This window comes from Ceratosolen solmsi, unplaced genomic scaffold, assembly GCF_000503995.2.
Source record: "Ceratosolen solmsi marchali unplaced genomic scaffold, CerSol_1.0 scaffold7, whole genome shotgun sequence".
NCBI lineage: Eukaryota > Metazoa > Arthropoda > Insecta > Hymenoptera > Agaonidae > Ceratosolen > Ceratosolen solmsi.
Genome location: NW_011948413.1, coordinates 14,276,173 through 14,298,567, shown reverse-complemented (window position 1 = coordinate 14,298,567; position 22,395 = coordinate 14,276,173). Strand labels below are relative to the sequence as shown.

Here is a 22,395-nt window from a genome sequence, read left to right as displayed (position 1 = left end):
AAAAGCATATTTTCATAAATTGTCTGCTCCGGCCCTTTGCCGCTGGGTAAACACAAATTTTTCTCAATAATACTTGGTTCATCTGGATATATTTTTAATTCTTGTACTTTCCCTTAAATTTTACTTTCCCTTAAATAATTGTTCCTTGAAAAACTATTAAAATTATGATAAAAAATAATATCTACGTTTATTTATTTCAATCATTGAATTAATACAGTGAAAAAAAAATTAATTTAATATTATTTTGAAATAAAATTGCTTTTATTAATTTTATTAATGTTAAGTGATTTTAGTCGCCATTTTATTATTGCGTTTGTCATTCGCGCTCACACATATGGCAACGCTGCCTACAAATTTTTATAAATGCGGGATCCTTAAATGTCGTATTTTTGCTTTCGATGCGAATGAGATAAAAAATTTAAAAAATCCTCGTTTTACAAACTTCGACTGAATTATAACATAATTTTAATGCCATTTCTATTATTTTTTATTAATAAATAATTTTCATTTGAGATATAAAATAATAAGTGAAAATATTTAAATTAAAAAAGACGTGAATTTATGATTATTGTAATGAAAATATTTTTACCTTTTCAATATTTAATTTACTTTCACGTATTGAAGAGTGGTTTCATTAAAAAAAAAAAAAAAATATGAGAAAACGATACTATTTCACAGCTTTAATTTTCATTTCATTTAAGTAACTAACAGTAACTAATAATAATAATAATGGTTTTATTAAAACCTTGGTGCTACGCTAATATTGCTTTAATACTCCGTCGATGTATTATTTAAAAAGTAGCCGTGAATTAAATATAACAAATTTTATTTTATAATTTTTATTTTTCAAATTGTACACTATACATTAACCCTTGATCAGTTTATGATTGTATTTAAACTTTAAATAAATACAAAATTGTATATATTATTTTGCAGGGTATTTTCAATAAAAATTTATTGCTTTACATTGTAAATAATGTAGTTTAATTACAAAAATTAATAATATAAAAGCTATAGACAATGTTCAATACATTTAATCTATAGGCCCTTCTTTTTATTCTTAGCATCCATCTTGCTAAGTTGTCGGAATATTTGTTTCTTCATCTCTTTCTGCCTGCCGAGTTTCTTTGCCTCTTCCTCGTTCTTCTTCTTCTGATAAGCGACGATTCTCTTATGTGTCGCATCCTTCAATTTACTTTGTTTATATGCATAATGCGTCCTTATCATCGTCATAAGTCTCGCAATATTTTGCTCCCTTGGCTCTCTCACCACGGCAATCTTATCGTTATCGGCTTCGGATTTTCGTTTGCCCTTCTGAATCTTCGGCTTATTTATGTACGGAAGCTCTCTCTGCAATTTCTTCGGAATGGTTAGAGGTCTGAAAATCTTTGGCTGCCGCTTAACATCTGTATAAAGGTTGTCAGGATTCGGGGTGACTTTGATGTTAAGGTCATGTTTTAATTGACCGGTTGTTCTCATGCCCATCCATTCGTTCTTATGACCCACGGGTAGAAGCAACGATGTCACTGGATTATAAAATTTCGGCAAGTCTATGCGATACCAGGTGCGACAGAACACAATATCACTTAGCCGTATTTTGTCTTCGAAAGTTGCTCGGAAACTGCCCTCGGGCTTCGACGAGGCTTTCTTTATCTGTCCACGTATTCCCGATACCGTCTTGATTTTTGCACCTTCGAACTTGGCAACCTCCAAGGTCGAGTTGAACATCTCCTTGATGAAGGCTGTCTTCTTATAAATTTTATGGGGATAGCCGACGAGCTTCAGTTTCTTCACTACATTACAACTCTTATCCAGTTCAATGATGGTTCCAGTGGCAGATATTCTGAAGCCGGAGTCGATCATCGAGACGTTCTGAACGGCAAGGATGCCCGTACCCTGGGGTGTGATTGGACCCCAGAAGTGAGCCATGCATGCGACATGTTCCGGTGTGTATTTGAGCATCCGATTTCTTAAATTGTCCTCTAATTAGCCGCGCATTAGAACAACAGACAAACAATTAATAATCAATTATTTTTATAATCATATATTGTATGAGTAACTAACTAATCTCTAGTTAATGCCGTTAATTATTTAAATGCTTATTACACATTTCAATTTATTGCATTATAGTATTGCAAATTTATATCTATATTTTTCGATTTTTAGTGCTTTATCAATTTAAATGACTTTAAATTATCTTGTTATGTTGCAATATCGTTTTAAAATATCTAATAGCAATCCGACACGATTTTATTGCGTCAAATTTTGCGAACAGCTTCTTATAATATAAATAATATTGCTAATTAAGACTTTTATTTGAATCTTATATTTGCAAAATCGTAATAATTTCACGTCTATTATGAATGTTCTACAAAAGTATATCACATGTAAGGTACTTTCTTTCCGTTATATTACTTATCCATTATATAATGAATTATTTTTTCGTTAATGGTGTAAATGACCAATCTGCATTTTAAAATTATATCGATATTTAAAATTTTACATATTAAATTATCATTGCATTTCTCGCTTGCGTGTGCAAAGAGGCAAAGAGTCTTATCCTACTTTAAAGCGTCAACGCGTTAAATTTAGCAGCGAGTACCCGAATTTTCTTACTAATTCAATTTCGAAAGCAATCGCAGCACTAATGAAATATTATTCGATCGGTCAACGCGTTAAATTTAGCAGCGAGTACCCGAATTTTCTTACTAATTCAATTTCGAAAAAAAAACCCACACCCCAAAAAAAAAATTTTTTTCTTTTTTTTTTTTTTTTTTTTTTTTTTTTTTATAAAAATTGGCAATGAGATAGAAGCGACATCCTTACCCAGCTTTGAAAAAATAATGAGTGTCTGAAATCTTCTCCAGCCTACGGATAGAATAAGTGGATCCTTGCTCTTCAGGATTCTCGAATACCAGCGGTGTTTTTTAATACGTGTCTGCACGTATCCGATGTTCTCCTCCGCGGGCAGCAAACCTCCCACGATCATCGGATAGTTTGGATCGTGATTAGTCACTAGTTCGCAGGGAGCCGTATCGATTTCCAGTCTAACATACATTCCGGGACGAAAACCCTCCAAAGTCACACGAACATCATCATTAAGGGACTCAAATTCTGTTCTATTTAGTTCTCCCTGCCGCTCGACTTCGAGCTTAAGATCTTCGTAAAAGCTTTTATCCCCTGTGTCGTACTCGGCATTAAATTGCTCTTTCAGCTTTTTTTTCTTTTCGAGGAGCTTTTTGCGCTCATCCATCTCATCGGCGTCCATTTCTTTCGGCGTTTCTGACTCGTGTTTCTCACCGGTTTCCAGATCTTCAAAATCACCATATACCTCTTCATCGTCGTCCTTCATATTATCTAATTAAAAATAATAATACAATATTTATTTGCCATTATAATGATTTAATTTTATAGATTTTATCATTTTCGTGTGCCGCAATATTATTTGTATATATAAAACTTTTAAAGGTACAAGTGCGTGCGTATTTTTATATTAATTTTTCATTTTTCATTTTTCATTTTTGTTCAAATAATTTTATTGTCGGTTGAGAGTTTATAGAAGTAAAATTTATAATTATCAATATGCTAATTTAAAATTTCAATTACACTCTATTTCCATATTTTAAAACACAATTATTCATTAAATGACTTTTCTTTCGAATTTCAATCAATAATCAATGATTATAAATTGAGGTGATATTTAAAAAATTAAATTTATAGGATTAAGTTTTTCTCGACGCGATACATGCATTTTCCTTATAATATACCCGAGGCGACCATTTGATAAATTCAATTTTTCATTATTTTAATATTATCGAATGCTTTTTTGTACATGACTGTTCTAGTATATGTTTATTCTAATTAAAGTCACATGCATTAATGTAATTCATTATAGCCTTCTTCTTACTTGTAATTAATTCTTGAGAAATTTTATTTGTAAATTTTATCGTAGCCTATTAATACTTTTTCCATTAATTCGAAATCATTCCAAGCAATAGCTGAATATTTATGCAACTTTTACAATTACATATTTCTATCTTTTGATAAGTTGAAAATATATTTTATATAAATTTTATTAGTTCATACGTTTAAACTATATACATAAAGTTCATAATTGAGTTTGCCAAATTTAATTTAGATTTAGTAGCAAGAGCAACGGACCATAAAAACTGACTGTACTTTTAATCATAATGTATGAGCTAAAAAATTTATTATAATCTATCGATATAAAAAAAGTTCAATAGACTTAACTTTTGAATAAATAAAATTTTTTTGGTTATCATTAATTGTCGAGTATATTATATTAATTTCCATATGTATAATCTCGGTATATTTCATATCATTTTTATTTAAAAAATTAACTATAATTCTTATCGTCTAGCCAAAATATTGGTTTAGTAACATTAATTTGTATATTTGCCTAGATTGTCTACTTAAGACTATTGATTTTATTGTAATGCATCTTCTATACACATTTTATAAATTAACTAGAAAGAACTTTATTAGGAAAATGAATTAATTATTATCCAATTTTTAGTTAATAAACTGGATTATTTAAAGTTTATAATATTAAATGTACATATTATGACAGTGTAAATAAATATAATTTACCTAATTTTAATAATTCTTCGGCATCTTCGGATTCTTTCCATTTGCCAGTAACAAATTGATTTACTAAAAGAGCTTTATTTTGAGGTTCAACCCAATTACGTGGATATTCCTTCGAAAAAAATATAGATTCTTCTTGGTTTTTTAATTCAGAGTCTTCAAATTTTTGCTTTTCTTTTGCTTCCATAATTCGAAATATCCCACCAATATCTTCTTCCCCTTCCATTTTCTTTACCGTTTCTTGATTTAATTTTTTTTCTTCAAAAACATCATATACTAATCGCATGATATTGACATTCGTTTGCTGCCTATCTAAAAACGATTCTCTTGCTCTTTCGGCTATATTTTTTTTCCATTTGACATCTTGAATATTGTTTTCTTCATCATCTAGTTTTTCATTTTCATTTTCGCTTTCATCTCCATTCTTATCATTATCTTCCTTATTATTTTCATAATTTTCTTTACCTGCTAAGTCAAAATCCATTTTTTCATCCCCGCTTAGCTCATCAAAACTTTCATCAGAATTATACTGAGTTGTGTCATTAGTATTTTCTTTATTAGAATTTCTTGATTTTATCAAGTTTTTGTCTTTCAATAAATTTAGAACTTCGGAAATTTTATCTTTTATTTGTTTATCTTCATTAATGTGTAATTCGTGATAAAGTTGCATATCTCTTTTGCTATCGGTAGAAGGATCTAGCTTAACTTTTTTTCTACTCGATTTATCAATAATTTTTCTTTTCCTTGTTTGTTCAATATTATCTTGAAACTCTACCGGCTCCTCATTTCTTCCTTGTACTTTCTTTTCTTCCTCACTCTCCCCTGCCTCATCTTCCTCATCTTCTTCTGCCTCTTCTTTGTCATCCTCTTCTGTCTCTTCTTGCTCATCTTCATCCTCTCCTGCCTCTTCTTTATCCTCTTCTACCTCGTCTTCTTCATCATCAAAATCCTGATCAATATTTTTTATAGAATTAACACTCTTTTTCTGTTCTTCGATACTATAATTATTTTGATCAAAATCTACATCTGCTTCATCATCACTTTCTTCATTACTATCATCATCGTCGTCGTCGTCATCATCTAGATTTTTATTGTCACAGCTTTGAGTGTCATTAAAAATTACTTTCCTTCGTACTCTATTTTCATCAACGATTTTTTCCTCTGTAAATATTTCTTTAACATCTTGAGACTTTATAGGTGCTGAATCCTTAAAGAATTGTAGTTCACTGTGTTCCAATTTATGATCCAAAGTCTCTTGAGTTTGCAATAAGTGTCCTAATAAACCTGTATCATCTTTCGTATGTGAGTGACTCCCACCGAGTTCAACATAAACAGCATCTTTGTCATAAACAATTCCACCAACTCCAGAGAATGGCGCATATATCAAACGTTCTCTTTCTACAAGAGCTCGTTTTTTTAATTGTTCTGGGAGCGGACACGGATCTGGTAGGAAATTAATATCCTTGATTTTTAAATCACCACAACCCGCAATATGAATAGAAGATTCTTTGTTGAGTGGCACACCACGTACATATCTATGAAAATTCATGAAAAAATTTTATATTTATCCTTTATATTACTCATTAAAAGTTTAATTATAAATTTCTGACAAATTTACTTACCCATAAACACAGACCGTCCTATCAATCTTGCAGTTTTGCCTAATCAATTCGGGATCTGTTATATCTTCTATCCTGTCAACTAGTAAGTACGGATGAGTCGATCTCCATGTAAGAGGTCTGAACTTCATTACTGAGATAAATCTTGCCAAATTTTTTATTTCCGTGCGTAAATATTGATTATGTAATAAGCCAGATAGATAAAATAATTTTGCTCCCGAATAGACTTCTGTCCAAAAGCGATGCTTCAAAGATTTCTTAATTTTTCGCATTTGCTTAGCATTTTTTATCATGTCCAAATGTGTTAAAACGCCCATAATACGTGGCATACCATGAACTTGACATATGTTGAGAAATTCAAAAATTTCCATCTCAAAACCAAAGGAGGCATCGATCAATAGTAAGACTAAATCAGCAACTTTAGCAATATCTATCATACTATTGATATCATTGTTACATTCTATAAAAGTAATTCTTCTATGTTTACCTGACACTAATGTAACAGGTCCAATAATATTGGTTAACGGATGCTTGGTATAATGTTTTATAAGGCACTGAATGACTAAAGACTTTCCTACTTTTGGTGGACCAACGATAGCAACTAAAACCGGTGGAGGTTCTACAGGTGTTCGATCAACAACAGGTATATGATGTTTTTTTGTATCAATATCCTGCTTACGTCGAAACCTTCTTTCTGCTTTTATCGTAGAATTAAATGTAAATGCCTTTGGATTTCTTTGCTTGGGATCTTCATGTTTGTAATTTTTCTTTTTCTTGATTTCCTTTTTGTCTGCCTTACGACCAGCATTTCGTTCTCTATGCTGTTTATGAGAAATGCCATCCCCCTCTGGAGCCGACATTTTTTATCTACAATTTAAAATCGTATAAATCATACTTTTCTACTTTACAAGCATTCGCGATTAATCAATTATTTATAAAACTATTTCTATAAAATATAACATACAGTTACATTCATATATATGAATATAAAAATTGAAAAGGACTTTGTCTCAAGAAATATGCATTTATATATACATTTATTATTCGTGTAACAAATATTTGATGGAATGATACAGCGGAGAACGATTAACATGAAATATTATTTATATTTGATATTAACAACAGTTTAGGACCTTGATAAATGAAAAACTAATGGTATCGACACTTAATTCTTTAACAGATAAATCGTAATAATTATAGAATAAAATTCGTGGAAATGACAAAATAATAAAGCACCGCATATACACATGCATATTTAGCACTCGCGCTTCTTTAAATTACAAATACACAATCATGTTTTATTATTTATGTAATAAATCATACTAACTCCCTTAATTTAGTGCTTTATTTCTTGACAATTGCATTTGCGGCTCACATACTTCAAATCTTGGCAAGTTTGATCGTTCTGCATGAGGCTCTGCGCTACAACGTGTTTGCAAGGTTATGTTTCGCGGACCGTACACACGCGCTATGGTGTTGGTAATTAAAATGTGCGTAATTACAAATGGTCGAGTTTAAAATACTAGCAAGTGGTAATTATAAAGAAGGTCGTATGCCCTTGTATCATCATATTATTACCATAATCATATTATGGAAATGTAAAGGATAGTATGGTGATAGTTGAGTTTGGCCAACTATAGGGAATTACTCGCATAAATGTTTTAATATCTATTTAACATCGTAGTAAGGATAATATTGGCAAGTGATTTAAAATCATTTAATAATTACTATCGGTAAATGACGAGTATCGGTAAATGTAATTCCGATTTAAAACGACAATGATTGTTCGTGTTGTATTAAAAGGTATTCCCTAAATTTATTTTTTTTTTTTTTTAATAAATTTGCAATTTTCATACGACGCGTTACATTGTCGAATTATTATGTTAATTAAAAAAAAAAAAAAAAATCTAAGTATTAATCTAAGTATTATCTAATCGTTGATATATAAAATTATTTTATGATTTAAGAAATATTTCTTTTGCTTTTAATAAAATGGCATAGTTTTATGAAAATAATTCATATTTTAAATCGTGAATATTTATTTATTATCATGAAGTTATTAATAATTATAATTACGATACTTCGGTTTAGAATATACGGAATATTATTGACCATTAAATATCGAGTTAATATAATAAAAAGTATAATATTATATTATGTTATTTCAATGAGAATGTTAAAATGTTAAATGGTAGGGCAAAATTTATATTCATTGTCATATTTCGCTTTATTTGAAAGGTATTTATGCTCTGTGTGCGATAATAATAAAAAAGTATTATATTATATTGTCGTTGATGTATTGCGATGATCAATATCAACGCAAATAATTTTAATTCGATCCTGTATTTAATTATCTAAAGGCTCTAAGTATAAGTACGAATGAATAAAAAAAAGATATATATATATTCTAATGGTTTGCACTCTATACCTCGAATAAATTCCGATGATAATCAAGATATTTTAAAAGGAATAGAGACGTTGTATATTTATTTTTTATAAATGATGTGCATTTATTGAATGCAAATATGTTTTTAATAATACGCACTCCCGCATATTTGTGCAAATACGCACATCCACGCAAACGCATATGCATATATACATATATATATATATATATATATATATATATATATACGGGCATGTACGTGCACGCGCGCCGTTTATATTCATGCATATATGTATATATATATATATATATATATATATGTATATGTATATGTATATGGATATGAATAATTAATTTTAACTTTAAATACGTTGGAATCATTCGTTTCTTCGAATCGATGCTTGGATCGATTACGAATCAAACGTACCGATAATACATACAACGCGCGTGAATTCGCCCGTTATAAACATTAGTAGTTAAAATAATCGCACCAGCCAACGCATAATCCAATATAAGAGCAGCGTTAAAATAGATAAACAACGAGTGAGGAAAAACGCAGTTGTTACCCGTGCGCTATAAGGAAAAAGAAATGCACTTAATGGCAGGATGCAAAAGTCAGAGAATCCGGCAACAACGCTGATGGTCCGCCAATCGCATGTGGCGCTTTAACGGAATCATCAGCTGATCGGCCAAAGGACCGTTGCCATTGGTCTTCGCACCTTCGAAAACTCAACGCGCATTCACTGACTGTCCCACTTACACCAGCTCAGACTGGCTTAGCCATTATGGTCACACATGCCCTCCCATTATGTACGTATAAGTGCATCGCGCGCCTGTGTACGTGCAGTGCAAGACAGTTTCGGCTCATTGCGAGACTCCGTCCGAGTCTTCGATGGCGTTGGGCGAACGTTGTTGTCGATCCGCCGACGTGACGAGCAGCTTCTCCTCGTCGTCGTGCCGCTTTTCCGAGAAGCTAAGCTCGTCGTCGCCGTTGCCGTCGTCGTAACCCCAGCGTTCGCGAATAGACGAGAGTCGAAGCGGAATTCGCAGTAAGAGGCGCCTGCGAAGAGGAGCACTTGGTGTTATTGCGTATGCGCGCGCGCTCGAGGGGACGCGAAAGGATGATGGGAGCGACTCGAGGACGACCGAGTTAGTTCGTACCAAGGTTAGGCATCGGTTGGTCAAAAGTGCAGCCGTTTCATTTATTAATTTCATTAGTCGTCCGAATTAGATTGTGAAGTATTTGTTTCGGAGTGAATTGCTCATAGTATCCGATGCCATTGGGAATCCAGTGAATTTTATACATTATACATTGGATATTGCGGCTTTGCGCGACAATTCATTTCATTATAAGAATTACGTTCGTTTTGAGGAAGAAAGTGTATTTTTTATAAAGTAATGCCCGACTTCTTGATTAATACTGAATACGAATTGTTAAATGTTTAAGAATAATACAAAAATAATTCTCCATCCCTTATATATAAATTATTTTTTAGTACCATTATAATTAGGATTTTTAGATTTTAATTTGTTTCGTTTTGTTGATTTTTTTGTTGACTCGTTTAGATAGTAATTTAAATTTATTTTTCATTGTTTTTCATTTAACTTTGCCAACTGACTCCCAAAGAGTTGTTGTAAATAATAAACAAAGTTTTTTAGAAACAACACTGAAGTATATGGTTGCATTCAAAATTAAATATGTAAAATCTATCAGTTATTCAATATAAATATAATTTTGCTTCTTAAGAATACGTTTCTTTTATAAATATACATTAAATTAAGTATTGTATCGTCTTTGGTTGAATAATAATCTTATTTATATAAATTTTTCTTTACAGATTATATGTCCAGGATATTGTTCAATAATTTTTATTAGTAAATAATAGCTTTCAGTCAGATCTATTCGATATGATAAATGTGCAATGGAATAAAAATGTTGCTGTTAGGTGATATAACAGCATCACTTATACGCTGGTTTGAAGGGTCATGAAGTTGACTCTGGTGATACTTTAATTTAATTATTATATATTGTTTCAATTCATAATATGATGGGAATATTGTACGAAAAGCGGCCATTAAAAAGGCCTAGATTAGGACCACCCGACGTTTATCCTCAAGAACCAAAGCAGAAAGAGGATGAACTAACTCCTAGTAATGTTAAACACGGATTTACTACTTCGTTGCAGCTGTCGGATGAACATGGCACTGCTAGAAATTGTAATGTTACTGCTGCTAAGGTTGGAGCTTATTTCAATGCTATATTAGCTAAAAAAGAAGAGTTAGCAACAATGCCAGATACGGGGAGAAAAAGACAGCAAATCAATCCTAAGGATAATTTTTGGCCGGTAACTGCTAGGACTAAAAATGGTATCGAGGCTTGGTTTAAAGATTTATCTGGCTGTAAGCCTCTTGTATCGTTAGCTAAAAAAGCACCAAATTTTAATAAAAAAGAAGAAATATTTACAATGTTGTGCGAGTATCAAGTGCCAATGTTAAGAGCTGCTTGGTTCATTAAACTTAGTTCTGCTTATACAGTAGCAGTTTCAGAAGCTAAAATAAAGAAACGACAATTGCCAGATCCAACTACAGGTATGAACGAACTAATTTTGATTGGGAATAGTACTTAAACAAAAAAAAATCTGTACTTAAATATTTGTAAATATTTTTTTTTTAAAGTAATTAAAAATGAAGAGTTTTTCTAATATTGCCAGAATTATCGGAATGCGTTTGTATATATTGTCACTAAACTTTTTATAACATCAGGGGTACAATATTACAAGTAATATTAGGAATCAATAATTCATCTAATATTCTTATCGAACATTTAAGATAACAATCATTTAAGAAAAATTAAATTAAACACTTCTATGATTAGTTTTATAATTTAATACATTGTATAATATTGTTATCTTCTGCTTATAATTAAAAGTATCGTTTTATTCTCGTTTAATTCATTGCAAATTTTGTTGAGAAATTAATTCTAGTACATAATTCTTCTTTAATCCTGTTATGATGTTTATGTACGGTACCACAATTTTACTAATTTTTACATCCCTTTATTCATTACTTGTTTAAAAATAAATTATTTTTTAAGAAACAAGGATTCCTAGAAAATAAATATAAAATACTTGAATGCATTGAACTCGTGTTAAGTATAGATTAACAACATTAATTATACTTTTCTCTAAAATTTCATAGTAAATTAAATTAACAGATAATTATTCTGCAAAATACTGACTAAATTTTACTGACTATTTACAGAATGGACTGGAACGTTAATCAAATTTCTCAAAGATCAGCTTTCCAAACTTCAAGAGTATTATCATTTGGGTGGACACACTTCGAGCAATTCAAACACAATTAATAGCAGTAGTAATATTGCAACCAATGGCATTACAAATTCTTCGTCTACAAGCACTACAAACAGCATAACGGCAAACGGTACCAATTTAAGTAGCCAATCTATTACGACGAACGGTGTTGTCAATGCTCAGCCTTCTACACCTAATTCGAACTCGACCTCTAATATTCAGTGTGCACCTACCACCATTATGAACGAGGATCATAAATTAGTCCTGAAACAATGGCACTATTGTATACAATTAGGTAAATTATTAAAAAAAAATACATTTTATTAAAATACAATCATATTATTTGTATAAGACATTTATATTTAAAAATTTCAAAATATTTTCTCTTTAAAACATAACATTTATCCGTGTATCGATACTGCAATAGAATTTTATAATCTCTACTTTTATTTGAAATTATTTTATTGGAAGTGGAGAAAAATTGAAGCTCCTAATTAAGCATCGAGAAAGATTGAGAAGACAAGTTTTTTAATTATTATTTCACAATGCTAAAATACCATTGTTACTTAAAAATCATTATAATGTTTTTGAATGTTGTTTTACATTTATTAAAGAGATTACGAATGGATTATGAAATCTAATAACTAAACCGATAGTAACGCACATGTACAGCTTCTATATATGCTCGTATTTTTTTCATCAAATCAGCCAAGTATATGTTTGAAGAGGGTCTCCTAGACAGACAAGAGCTTCTACAATGGATACTGGAACTCTTGGACAAATTAAGATCTGCACCATCGGATGATGGAGTTTTGAAGCTCTTGTTGCCGTTAGCATTACAATATTTGGAAGAATTCGTTCAGTCGGAGCTCTTGGCTAGGAGATTGGCTTATCTGTGTTGTAAAAAAATCGCGCACATGTGTAATAACGTGGATACCACGTGTAGCCCACAAAGTCCGTCCGTCATGGCAATTGCTGCAGTCGCTGCTGCTGTAAAAAACGAAATGAATGGGAACAAGGATGGACTTCACCCGCCTCAAGCGGCACCCGTTGTCAATCAATTAAACGCAGTTTTCAACGACTACTTAAATTGTCCTCATCACAGGGACGTTCTTTATGGACTCTCCACAATAATTCAAGTAAGCAGCCTCGCATGGATAGATTTTGGTTAAAATCGTCCTCGATAGCTCGGATTATAACGGATATGAGAATTTTGAAGAGCGAGAAATAACTGATCGTTCGCATTTATTTGCAGGTCATAACATTAGAGTGTCCTACGGCTTTGGTTTGGAATAACGTTGGAGAGGGTAAATCAATTTCGGTGTTAAACGGCTCACCATTAGATCACTTGCCATGTCCGCCAGCTGTACTTCCCAGTCCTCCAGCGAGTGCTGCTGGACCGACGCGGCGACAACTCAAGGTCGCCCAGGAAAACATTCGCTCACGCTCACAAGCTGCGGAAAGCCGTTGGTCTTGCGACAAATGGCAACAAAGTAGTGCTGGTAAGCTTCCTCTCTTTTAAAACATAAAGTCTTTAATTATTGTTTCTCTCTCTCTCTCTCTCTCTCTCTCTCTCTCTCTCTCTCTCTCTCTCTATGGGCAAATATTTGCTTTACTAAATTACCATTTCATTTATTATTTTACCTATTTTAACTCTTTCACAATTACAATGAAACAAAATAAATAAGGTTTTCTATTTTCTTTTTTTCTTTTTTAACAACTACTTCTTAAGTCTTATTCTAAAATATAATTTCATGAATACTAATATTTTTTTCTTCCGTTTAAAGATATCCGAAATAATTTAAATTATTTTATTTTATTTTACTTTACTTTACATTATTTCTTTTCATTTTATTTTACTTCTTTATACATTTTGTATCTTGGTGCCAATACCATCTATTCACGTTCGATAAAATAAAATATGTAAATTTTATTTAATTATTAAAATCAGAGTATATTTTTCATTTAATTTATTTATCGACAAATCATTATACGCTATTTTTATTCTTCGATTTTAGTAATTTTGTTTTGAGAATGGTTGATCGTACACAGATATAAATAATGTACTTTAAATTTTAATTAAAGTATTTGCAATAAAGTGACTAAATTTCATGAGGTATAGTCGTACGATTGAATTATTCATTACGCAGTAATTTATGAAATTGAATATTATGTTTCATAAATCTATCTTGAGACAGCTGTGAAAAAATACCATACAATCTACATAACATGTACAAATATTTTACACATTTATAAAATTTTGAATTTTCAAATAGTAATTTATTATTCAAATATAATTTTTGTTCTTCTTTCTATTCATAATTTAGATTGATTAACTTAAGACACCTGTCGTGAAAAGACAGTATCGATTATTACAAACTATTATAAAAATGAATCATAAAGTAACCAGAGTTTATAAATTACCACCCAGTAAATGGCGTATAAATTCGATTACTTATTGATCGATTGATTCGTTAGCCTCGTATGTTAATAAAGTCATTAAAATTTTCAACCGAGTAGATTCAATTATATTTCCTCTTGGTCCGCGATACATCAATACCTAATTCGATGGATTGATATGACAGGTATGACGACGACCAAAGTTCTGGCGGCTCTCGATGCCCTTGACCGGCATAGTTTCGATCGCATGGACTCGGGCAACTCCCTGGACACCCTCTATGCAAAGATCTTCACGAGTCCGGGTAAGGATGGTGGGGGAGCCGCTGTGGCCGGAGTCACCCTCCCTGCGTCGGTCACGTCCTCGTCGTCCGGGCCTGGTGGTGAGCGCGAGGCCAACAGTACGAAGGGCGAGTACAATCCTCAGCAGGATGCGCCGATCGTCGAGATTCTTTGCGAATGGGCGGTAAGTGCCGAGCGATGGGGCGAGCATCGCGCCATGGCCGTGGCCAAGCTTTTGGAAAAGCGCCAGAGCGAAGCGTCCGGAGAGAGCAACGATAGCGATGACAAGGATAGCGTATGCAGCAATGGAAACGGTCCGCCGGCCTTACCGATATTCCAGACGCTACTCATGAAGTTTTTGGACGTCGATGCACCTATCCTCGATAACGGGTCCGCGCAGTCCAAGGTCCAGTTCACGAATCTCGTGCATCTCTTTTCGGAGCTCATCAGGCACGACGTCTTCTCTCACGATGCTTACATGTGTACGCTGATATCTCGGGGAGACCTCATTCAAGGCGAGTGAACAGTCTCATTTTACTCATCATCGATCTTTTCGACTAAATGACCGAAGTTGACTCGAAATTACATACGCTTAGTCTACAAATTCGTATGAGTTTGCCCTATATAGAGTCTCGCGACATTCTTTTAAATCGTTGATTTATTTCCTCGTAATTTATAAGGAGTTTGCTATTAAGAACCAACGACCATGATTAATCAATTAATTGAAATTTTGTCGTTTTTAATAAATATATTTAAATTAATTTAAATTACTTCCCCTTTTGGGTGTCGGGAGTAATGATACGGCGAGTGGCCTTGGAAGAAAAGATCGTTGGATGTATCTAAGCATTCGATTGCAAATTGCGTGGCTCGACGTCTAACTAAATGATAAAGCAACATGAGAACACAAAAAGATTTATTATGTATCATCAGGTCCGGTAGCGAGTAAGCCAAACACACCGAGTAATCGAGAGCCAATGGACGAGGACAGCTTGTTCCCGGGTATCGATCTCAAACCGACGAAGCTCGATCCTCAGGACCACATGCGCTCGACAAATGATTACGACGACAGCAAGATTGACGACGATCTAGACAAGATACTCCAGGACATCAAAGACGTTCAGCAGAACAGCATGGATGCACCGGACAGCCCGAAGGAGAGCGACGCCCTTGCAGGCCACGGACACCATGATCCGGTCCTTGACTCGACCAAGCCGCCTACCAGCCCCAGCAGACATTTATTGTACACGACACACTTCCCGTTACCCCAGGACGAAACCTGTAGCCAGCACGACTGCAATCAGCGCCACGTACTTCTGTACGGAGTGGGTCGAGTCAGGGACGAAGCCAGACACGTCGTTAAAAAAATGACCAAGGAGGTAGGCTTTATCTTCGTTTTTAATAGCCTTAAGCAAATGTAATATACGAAAAAGCAAAGCAAAAATAGAAGGAAAGAATGAATTTAACAAGCAAACAAACTTTCGTCAAAGTTATCGTCTAATAACGTACGTGCACATTCCGTCAGGTTTGCAAGCTTTTCGGCAAAAAATTCAGCATCGATGTGGCGGAGGGCGGTAAAGTGAAGAAGCACTCACGCAGTGAATTTAACTTCGAGGCTATCACCCAGAAATTCCAAAATCTCAGCTATTTCGATCAACATGTAGTAACGTGGCAGTGCGCCACTCAAGTTGTCGATATGCTCAACACTTTCGTCACTGGTTCGTCGTATTTGCCGGTGCAGGAGCACGTTGCCTTTCTCTTCGACCTCATGGAACTCGCTCTCAATATCTACGGACTGATCGAGATATGTATACAGATATTGAAGGAGCTGCCGGACGTTGAAGTACAGTTGGATGTCAGAAAAAGCACGCTTATTCGAAGTTATACGACGAATCTCAGTCTGTATATCGTCGGGGTACTCAGGAGATATCACTGCTGCTTACTACGTAAGCTTATAACAATTTTTTTTTTTTTTTTTCAAAATAATCATAAGTTCGTGTATATTGCATACTATTCAAACAAGTTACATGTAATTTAAAGTGCAAAAGAGCTGATGATAATCCATTAAGAGGCTGTGAATTATGAATACAAGCCTGAATCAAACGAGAGTTTACGAACAATAGTATTTTCATGATTCTGCACGCATGATTATTCATATACATGATAATTTGTAAAAATCAATTCGCAAAATATATTTTTAAAGAGATTATTATCAAATTTGATATAATCCACATATATAATCGGTTGCGCGTAAACTTGACAATTGAAATAATGTAAAACAAATGTAAACGTACGTTTTATGGAATATTGATTTTATTTGATAATACCTTCCCAATCTCATTTACTCATTTTGTTTCAAGTTTCGCCGGAGCAAACGACAGTGGTTTTCAGTCTGCTCTGTAAAATGGTGGCGCACGTTTCGAATCCAAGCGATTGCAGCTCCGCGGAGCGCTGTGTTCTCGCACATCTTTACGATCTTTACTCGAACTGCTCCTTGCTAAAGACTAAACCTCATAGTTCGGAGGGTTTCAACAATGCGAATCCAAAAATACGAGCGGCATACTATACGGCCCTCACGCTCACGCCCTCGAATCATCTCTATAATTCACAGTTTATGGTAGATGTGTTGAACAGCCCTCGTCGAGGTGGTAAAATCGAGGCACAATGGGCTCGCCAACTCAACGAGGCACCGGCCAATCGTTATAGGTAGGCTAATATCCCATACAATGCAATTCCCTCAATTTCTCATATAGATCCACGTGTGCTCGGCTGAATACTACAATGGAAATAATTAATCGATAAAAAAAAAACTAACTTTCATCCTCATTTTTTTTATTACAGCTTCGTATGTAATGCTATTGTTGCTGTATGCAGTGAAACCGACAATGATAAACTCAACGATATCGCGATCACATGTGCAGAACTTACTGCTTGCTGCAACGCATTAAATACGGAGTGGCTGGGCGTTCTAAGTGCTCTCTGTTGCTCCTCGAATAGTTCGGCTAATTATATCGATGTACAAAATCAAGTGGATGTTCAGGATTTGAGTATTCACAATTCATTAGCTGTCTTCACATCTATTCTTATTGGTAAACCATATTAATACTTGTCTTATGTCCCTATCAATTGTTTATTATAACAATTAATAATATTTTAATATTATGCATGTGATCGATTTACGTATACGCGCTAAGTACTTTCGATTATTAAATAGAAATTTGAGGGACAAAAGGCTAAATCATCAACGATTGCTCAAATTATAAAATATTAATGGTGTTATATTTGAACAATAAATAACTTAAACAGTTAGATAATACAAAGCAACAGTCTTGATCAAGTATCGCCCTCGTATATCTCTAAAGATTCTTAAATATCAGTTCTTGTAAATATCTTCAAATCTTTATACACTTTTTGATATTGTAAATTAAAGGAAAAGAAGAAGAAGAAAAAAACTCGCGTGCTTTCTGATCGAAACGAAGCTTTAAAAAATGTAGCCCATTTTTCTTTTGTACTGTAGCCACGAGTATTGGCTATCATATTACGTTTTCTAAAAGTTGCGCGTTCCCTTATAGCGATACGCAAAAAATGAAGTTGCAAGAAAAATATTTGAACAGAAAAATCATTTCTGATACAGCGAGGCACTGTTTCTCCCTGGAGGACTTTGTGCGCCATATAGCTTTGCCGTCGCTTGTGAAAGCTTGCAACGAGGGCCGCGGAGACGCAGACAACGAGGCCGAGGCCGGCGCCCGGCTTACGTGTCACCTCCTTCTCCGGCTTTTCAAGACAGTCGAGTGTCCGCAGCCGGCCCTCTACTCCGTCGGTACCTCGCCGCATCCGCTCCCCAGTGGCAATCAGCGCAGCTATAGTATTAAGCTGAGTTGCGACCGGCACCTTTTAGCTGCTGCCCACAATAACATAAGCGTCGGCCCGCTTATAGCGGTACTAAAAGCTATTCTAGTGGTGGGTGATGCGACGGCAGGGAAACAGCAGCAAAAGAAACCGGACACGTTAATGTCACACTCAGGCAAAGGTGGTCCAGGAAGTGTTGGGGGCTCTGGCCCTGGTGAACTCTCTATTAGTCATATTTTAGGTGAGCATCTTTTGCAATAGACATAATAATTAAACATTTATTTGACTTGTAAACGGCAAGTTTTGTTTGTTTAAATTTTGTTGTTTTTTGTTTTTCCCTAAAAAGAAGAGACAAAGAGGAGACATGAAAAGTAACGAAATGTATCGTTATAGACACGAAATTAGTCATTTATTTGCATTGATAGATTAATAAAGTGTGCTGGTTGTTAGTTATTGTAAATTCATGCAGAATAAATTCATAGAGTTTTAAATAGAAAAATTATTAAATCGAAATACGCATACTTGAAAATTAATATATTTGAGAAAATTAAAAAAACCTTACGACGAACTACTAATTTATATTTTCAATTCTGCATTTCGCCTGTAGTCATAAGCTTTTCTTCTTTTTTAAATAATTTTGTTTGTTATAATATTCAACACAATTCTCTACGTATTAAACAAACGTACATAATTTTTTTTGTACATTTTGTTATTTTTATTGTCAATGTAGGTACGAGTGATATTCTTGGTGGTGCTGACGATCTGGGTTTAGATCTGGCGATGTCATCGTCAAGTAGTAGTGTAGGAATGATAACGGAGAGTGTTAAAGGATTGTCGGATTTCGCTCAGCATGTTCTTCGACAAATTTGTAGTCAAGAATGGGTTTTGGAAAGATGTTTACAAAATCCTGAAGAGCTTTGTCAAGAAGATATGCTTCTTGATAATATGCTTACCCCACGTCAGGGTATTTAAGGAGAAATTTGACTTTTTTTTTTTTTTTTTAATTCAAATTAATATGCAATTAAAAATAAAAGCGGGCTATTGAAATTGCTTGATTGAATAAATTAATCGCTGCTTCAGGCTCAAAGATTGCTGCATATGATCTGCTATCCAGATACGCCTGCTGATGCATTTTTAGAACAGAAAACTCACATCACGAATATCCTGGAGAACCTTGAACAGTGGAGCTTACGTATGTCCTGGTTGGATCTTCAGCTAATGTATAAGCAGTTTCCATCGGCATCCAGTGATCTGTCACAGTGGCTAGACACCGTAGCGAAGGCAGCGATCGACGTCTTCCAGCTGAACAATGTATCCGGCAAGCCTGAAAAACGTTCGGATTCCATCTGGTTGGTGGCACCTTTAGTATCAAAGCTGCCTAGCGCAGTGCAAGGTAGAGTACTTAAGGTTGCTGGTCAAGTGCTAGAATCGGGTAATTGGTCAAAGGCAGCGGGAAGAGACAGAAGAATCAAGTCACCTTCGATGTTTAATCACCAGCCCTTCTTGTCCCTAGTATTGACGTGTTTAAAAGGGCAAGACGATCAGAGAGAAGGTATGTTACTTGCTCATTTTTTTCTCTATTATTATTATTATTTTTTTTTTTTTTTTTTATTCGGAACTTATTCCTCTCTTATTATTCTTATTCAGTTGTATTTTGATTATACGTTATGTCATTAAAAATGAAATGAATTAATATATTAATTATCCTATGCAATGTAAATTATAATATTGTATTGTTAAGGATGCGAATATTTGAATTAAAGGCGAAAAAAAATTTTTCCTTGCAGGTCTACTGACATCGTTGCATTCTCAACTATCACAATTTTGCACGACAAGTAAGGATGAAAAAAGTATCGGCAGCGATGATCCCAAGGCTCGAGAAATCCTCCAAGATGCTCTTCAGCTGCGATTCAGTCTTGTTGGCGGTGTCTTCGATACAATACAACGAAATATCACCGTTACAAATGATTGGGCGATGTTGCTCGTGCAGCTCGTGAGCTACGGCGTGATCGACCTTAATAACAACGCGGAACTGTTCACGACTGTGATCGATATGCTTGCGACTCTCATACATTCCACGCTAGTTTCCGATTCGCAAAGCGAAAAGGACGAGAATAAAAAGTACTATCAAAATCTTATGAAAAAATTGAAGAAGGAGCTGGGAGATAGAAACAGCCAGAGCATACAGTTTGTAAGGCAATTATTGCCTTTGCCCAAAGTTACCATGGAAGTCATTACATGCGAGCAAGTTGGCTGCATCACCGATACCAAAGGCAATAAGATTGCCGGTTTCAACAGTATTGATAAAAAGCAAGTACGTAATCACAAGTCGTCACAATATGAACTCACGTTCATATAAATCTGTCGACGATCATACTAAATAAACTTGAAGGAAGTCGAAAAAAAGAAAGAAACAAACAAACAAAACTATTAATTTTAATACTTAAACCATGATTAATCGTGATTATTTATTTCTAGGGCTTACAAGTTTATAATGCGCAGCGCGTCTCGGCCTGGGAGCTTCTCGAGGGCCACAAGAATCCAGCTCCCCTCTCCTGGGCCTGGTTTCGTGCTGTACGTCTCGAACGCAAACCACTGACATATCAGAACGCTCACAAGCTGCTACGCTATCACACTCATAGCCAAATCAGGCCTGCGTCGCATTATCTGGAGCCACCCCCACTCCCACCTGAAGACCTCGAGCCCGATAAGAAGGAATTAGAAACGGGTAAAGCTGATACGCCGATGAGCATCGACTCGCCAGGGCGAATGATGGTAACGATAGCTGGGGCCGGTAAGGGTAAAGCTTTGAAAACGAAACGCCACCGAAGGAACAAGGGACCGGCAACTCCAACGAATCCAATGCAGCCACAACAGATACCGGTTGGTTGGATTTTTCACTTACGAGCATTTTCTGCCTGCTAAATCGAAACATTCCAACTCCTCATACAATCGATTGTGAATTTAATAATATGTGTATTAGTACAGACATACGTAGGATTAATTAAATTGAACATTCTAATTGTGCCCATATTTTTCAAAATTAATACTAAATAAGATAAATAATCGATGAAAATTCGATGATATTTTTTCCTCTGATTTTAATGCAGTTTTCTTAAGTAAATATGCTAACTGAACCAAGGATAACTATTACAGATGAAAATTGTTTCGAGCCTATATGAAATAAAATTATCAGCATCATCGTACAAATAGTATTTTTATAAATGATGTAAACGTTTATATAATTAATCTCTTTTATTCTGCCCCCCCCCCCCACCCACCCCACAATTCTCAAGAAATTTAATAAGATTTTGTAAACAAATTCTACTTCTTTTCAACATTATTATTATTTAAGCTTTGAATTGCTTCAATATTATTCGAAATTATTTGACATTCGTCCCCGTATTTTCAGCAGCCTCAAGGACCAAACCAAATGCAGCAAATGGTTTACAATGCTCAGCAGGCCCAAGTATCTCAGCAGCCAGGTATGTTCCCCAATCAACAGCAACAGGCTCAGCAGCAGCAAGCCCAGCAACAACAGCAGGTTCAGCAGCAGCAAGTCAAGCAGCAGCAGCAGCAGCAGCAACAGCAACTGCAACTGCAACAGCAACTGCAGCAGCAACAACAGGAGCAGTTACTGCATCAGAAACTGCACCAGCAACAACAACAACAACAACAAAGGCTCAGCAACAACAAGCCCAACAACAGCAGCAATGGTACCCGAATCAACAGGCCCCGCATCCAACTCCACCACAGCAGTACGGACCGTACGGTAACCAGATGGCGCCGACGCAAATCGCGGGTCCGCGTTATGATAGACCGGGGCCCGCCCTCAACCAGTCCCAGTCCAAGCAGGCCCTAACTAACATGCTGAGGCTACGATTACCATCGAACCAGTTCATTGGTGCACAGCAGCAGCAGCAGCAGCAGGCGGGTCAGCAAAAAA

The 22,395-nt window shown here is 34.7% G+C and overlaps 2 protein-coding genes across 2 annotated transcripts in view; one reads left to right on the top strand and one right to left on the bottom strand.

Annotated features, from left to right (window-relative positions):
* Window positions 1-1,002: 1,002 nt before the first annotated feature.
* Window positions 1,003-7,810, bottom strand: LOC105367517 (ribosome biogenesis protein BMS1 homolog). Its single transcript, XM_011506260.1, has 5 exons — window positions 7,555-7,810; window positions 6,231-7,094; window positions 4,612-6,143; window positions 2,827-3,357; window positions 1,003-1,982 (listed from the first exon to the last, which is right to left on the bottom strand). The coding sequence occupies exons 2-5, from the start codon at window positions 7,085-7,087 to the stop codon at window positions 1,039-1,041; spliced, it is 3,864 nt and encodes a 1,287-aa protein (XP_011504562.1). The 5' UTR covers window positions 7,088-7,094; window positions 7,555-7,810; the 3' UTR covers window positions 1,003-1,038.
* Window positions 7,811-10,503: 2,693 nt separating this feature from the next.
* The window catches only part of kto (mediator complex subunit kohtalo), a 14,353-nt gene continuing 2,461 nt past the window's right edge, over window positions 10,504-22,395 (top strand). Inside the window, exons 1-16 of the mRNA XM_011506258.1 lie at window positions 10,504-11,202; window positions 11,875-12,219; window positions 12,633-13,063; window positions 13,180-13,426; window positions 14,510-15,118; window positions 15,534-15,979; window positions 16,126-16,546; window positions 16,961-17,306; window positions 17,442-17,689; window positions 18,235-18,690; window positions 19,180-19,413; window positions 19,531-20,001; window positions 20,237-20,763; window positions 20,928-21,332; window positions 21,862-21,955; window positions 22,147-22,383. Of these exons, the coding sequence (XP_011504560.1) occupies window positions 10,659-11,202; window positions 11,875-12,219; window positions 12,633-13,063; window positions 13,180-13,426; window positions 14,510-15,118; window positions 15,534-15,979; window positions 16,126-16,546; window positions 16,961-17,306; window positions 17,442-17,689; window positions 18,235-18,690; window positions 19,180-19,413; window positions 19,531-20,001; window positions 20,237-20,763; window positions 20,928-21,332; window positions 21,862-21,955; window positions 22,147-22,383 (6,061 nt within the window). The 5' untranslated portion in view covers window positions 10,504-10,658. The remainder of the gene's footprint in view (window positions 11,203-11,874; window positions 12,220-12,632; window positions 13,064-13,179; window positions 13,427-14,509; window positions 15,119-15,533; window positions 15,980-16,125; window positions 16,547-16,960; window positions 17,307-17,441; window positions 17,690-18,234; window positions 18,691-19,179; window positions 19,414-19,530; window positions 20,002-20,236; window positions 20,764-20,927; window positions 21,333-21,861; window positions 21,956-22,146; window positions 22,384-22,395) is intronic.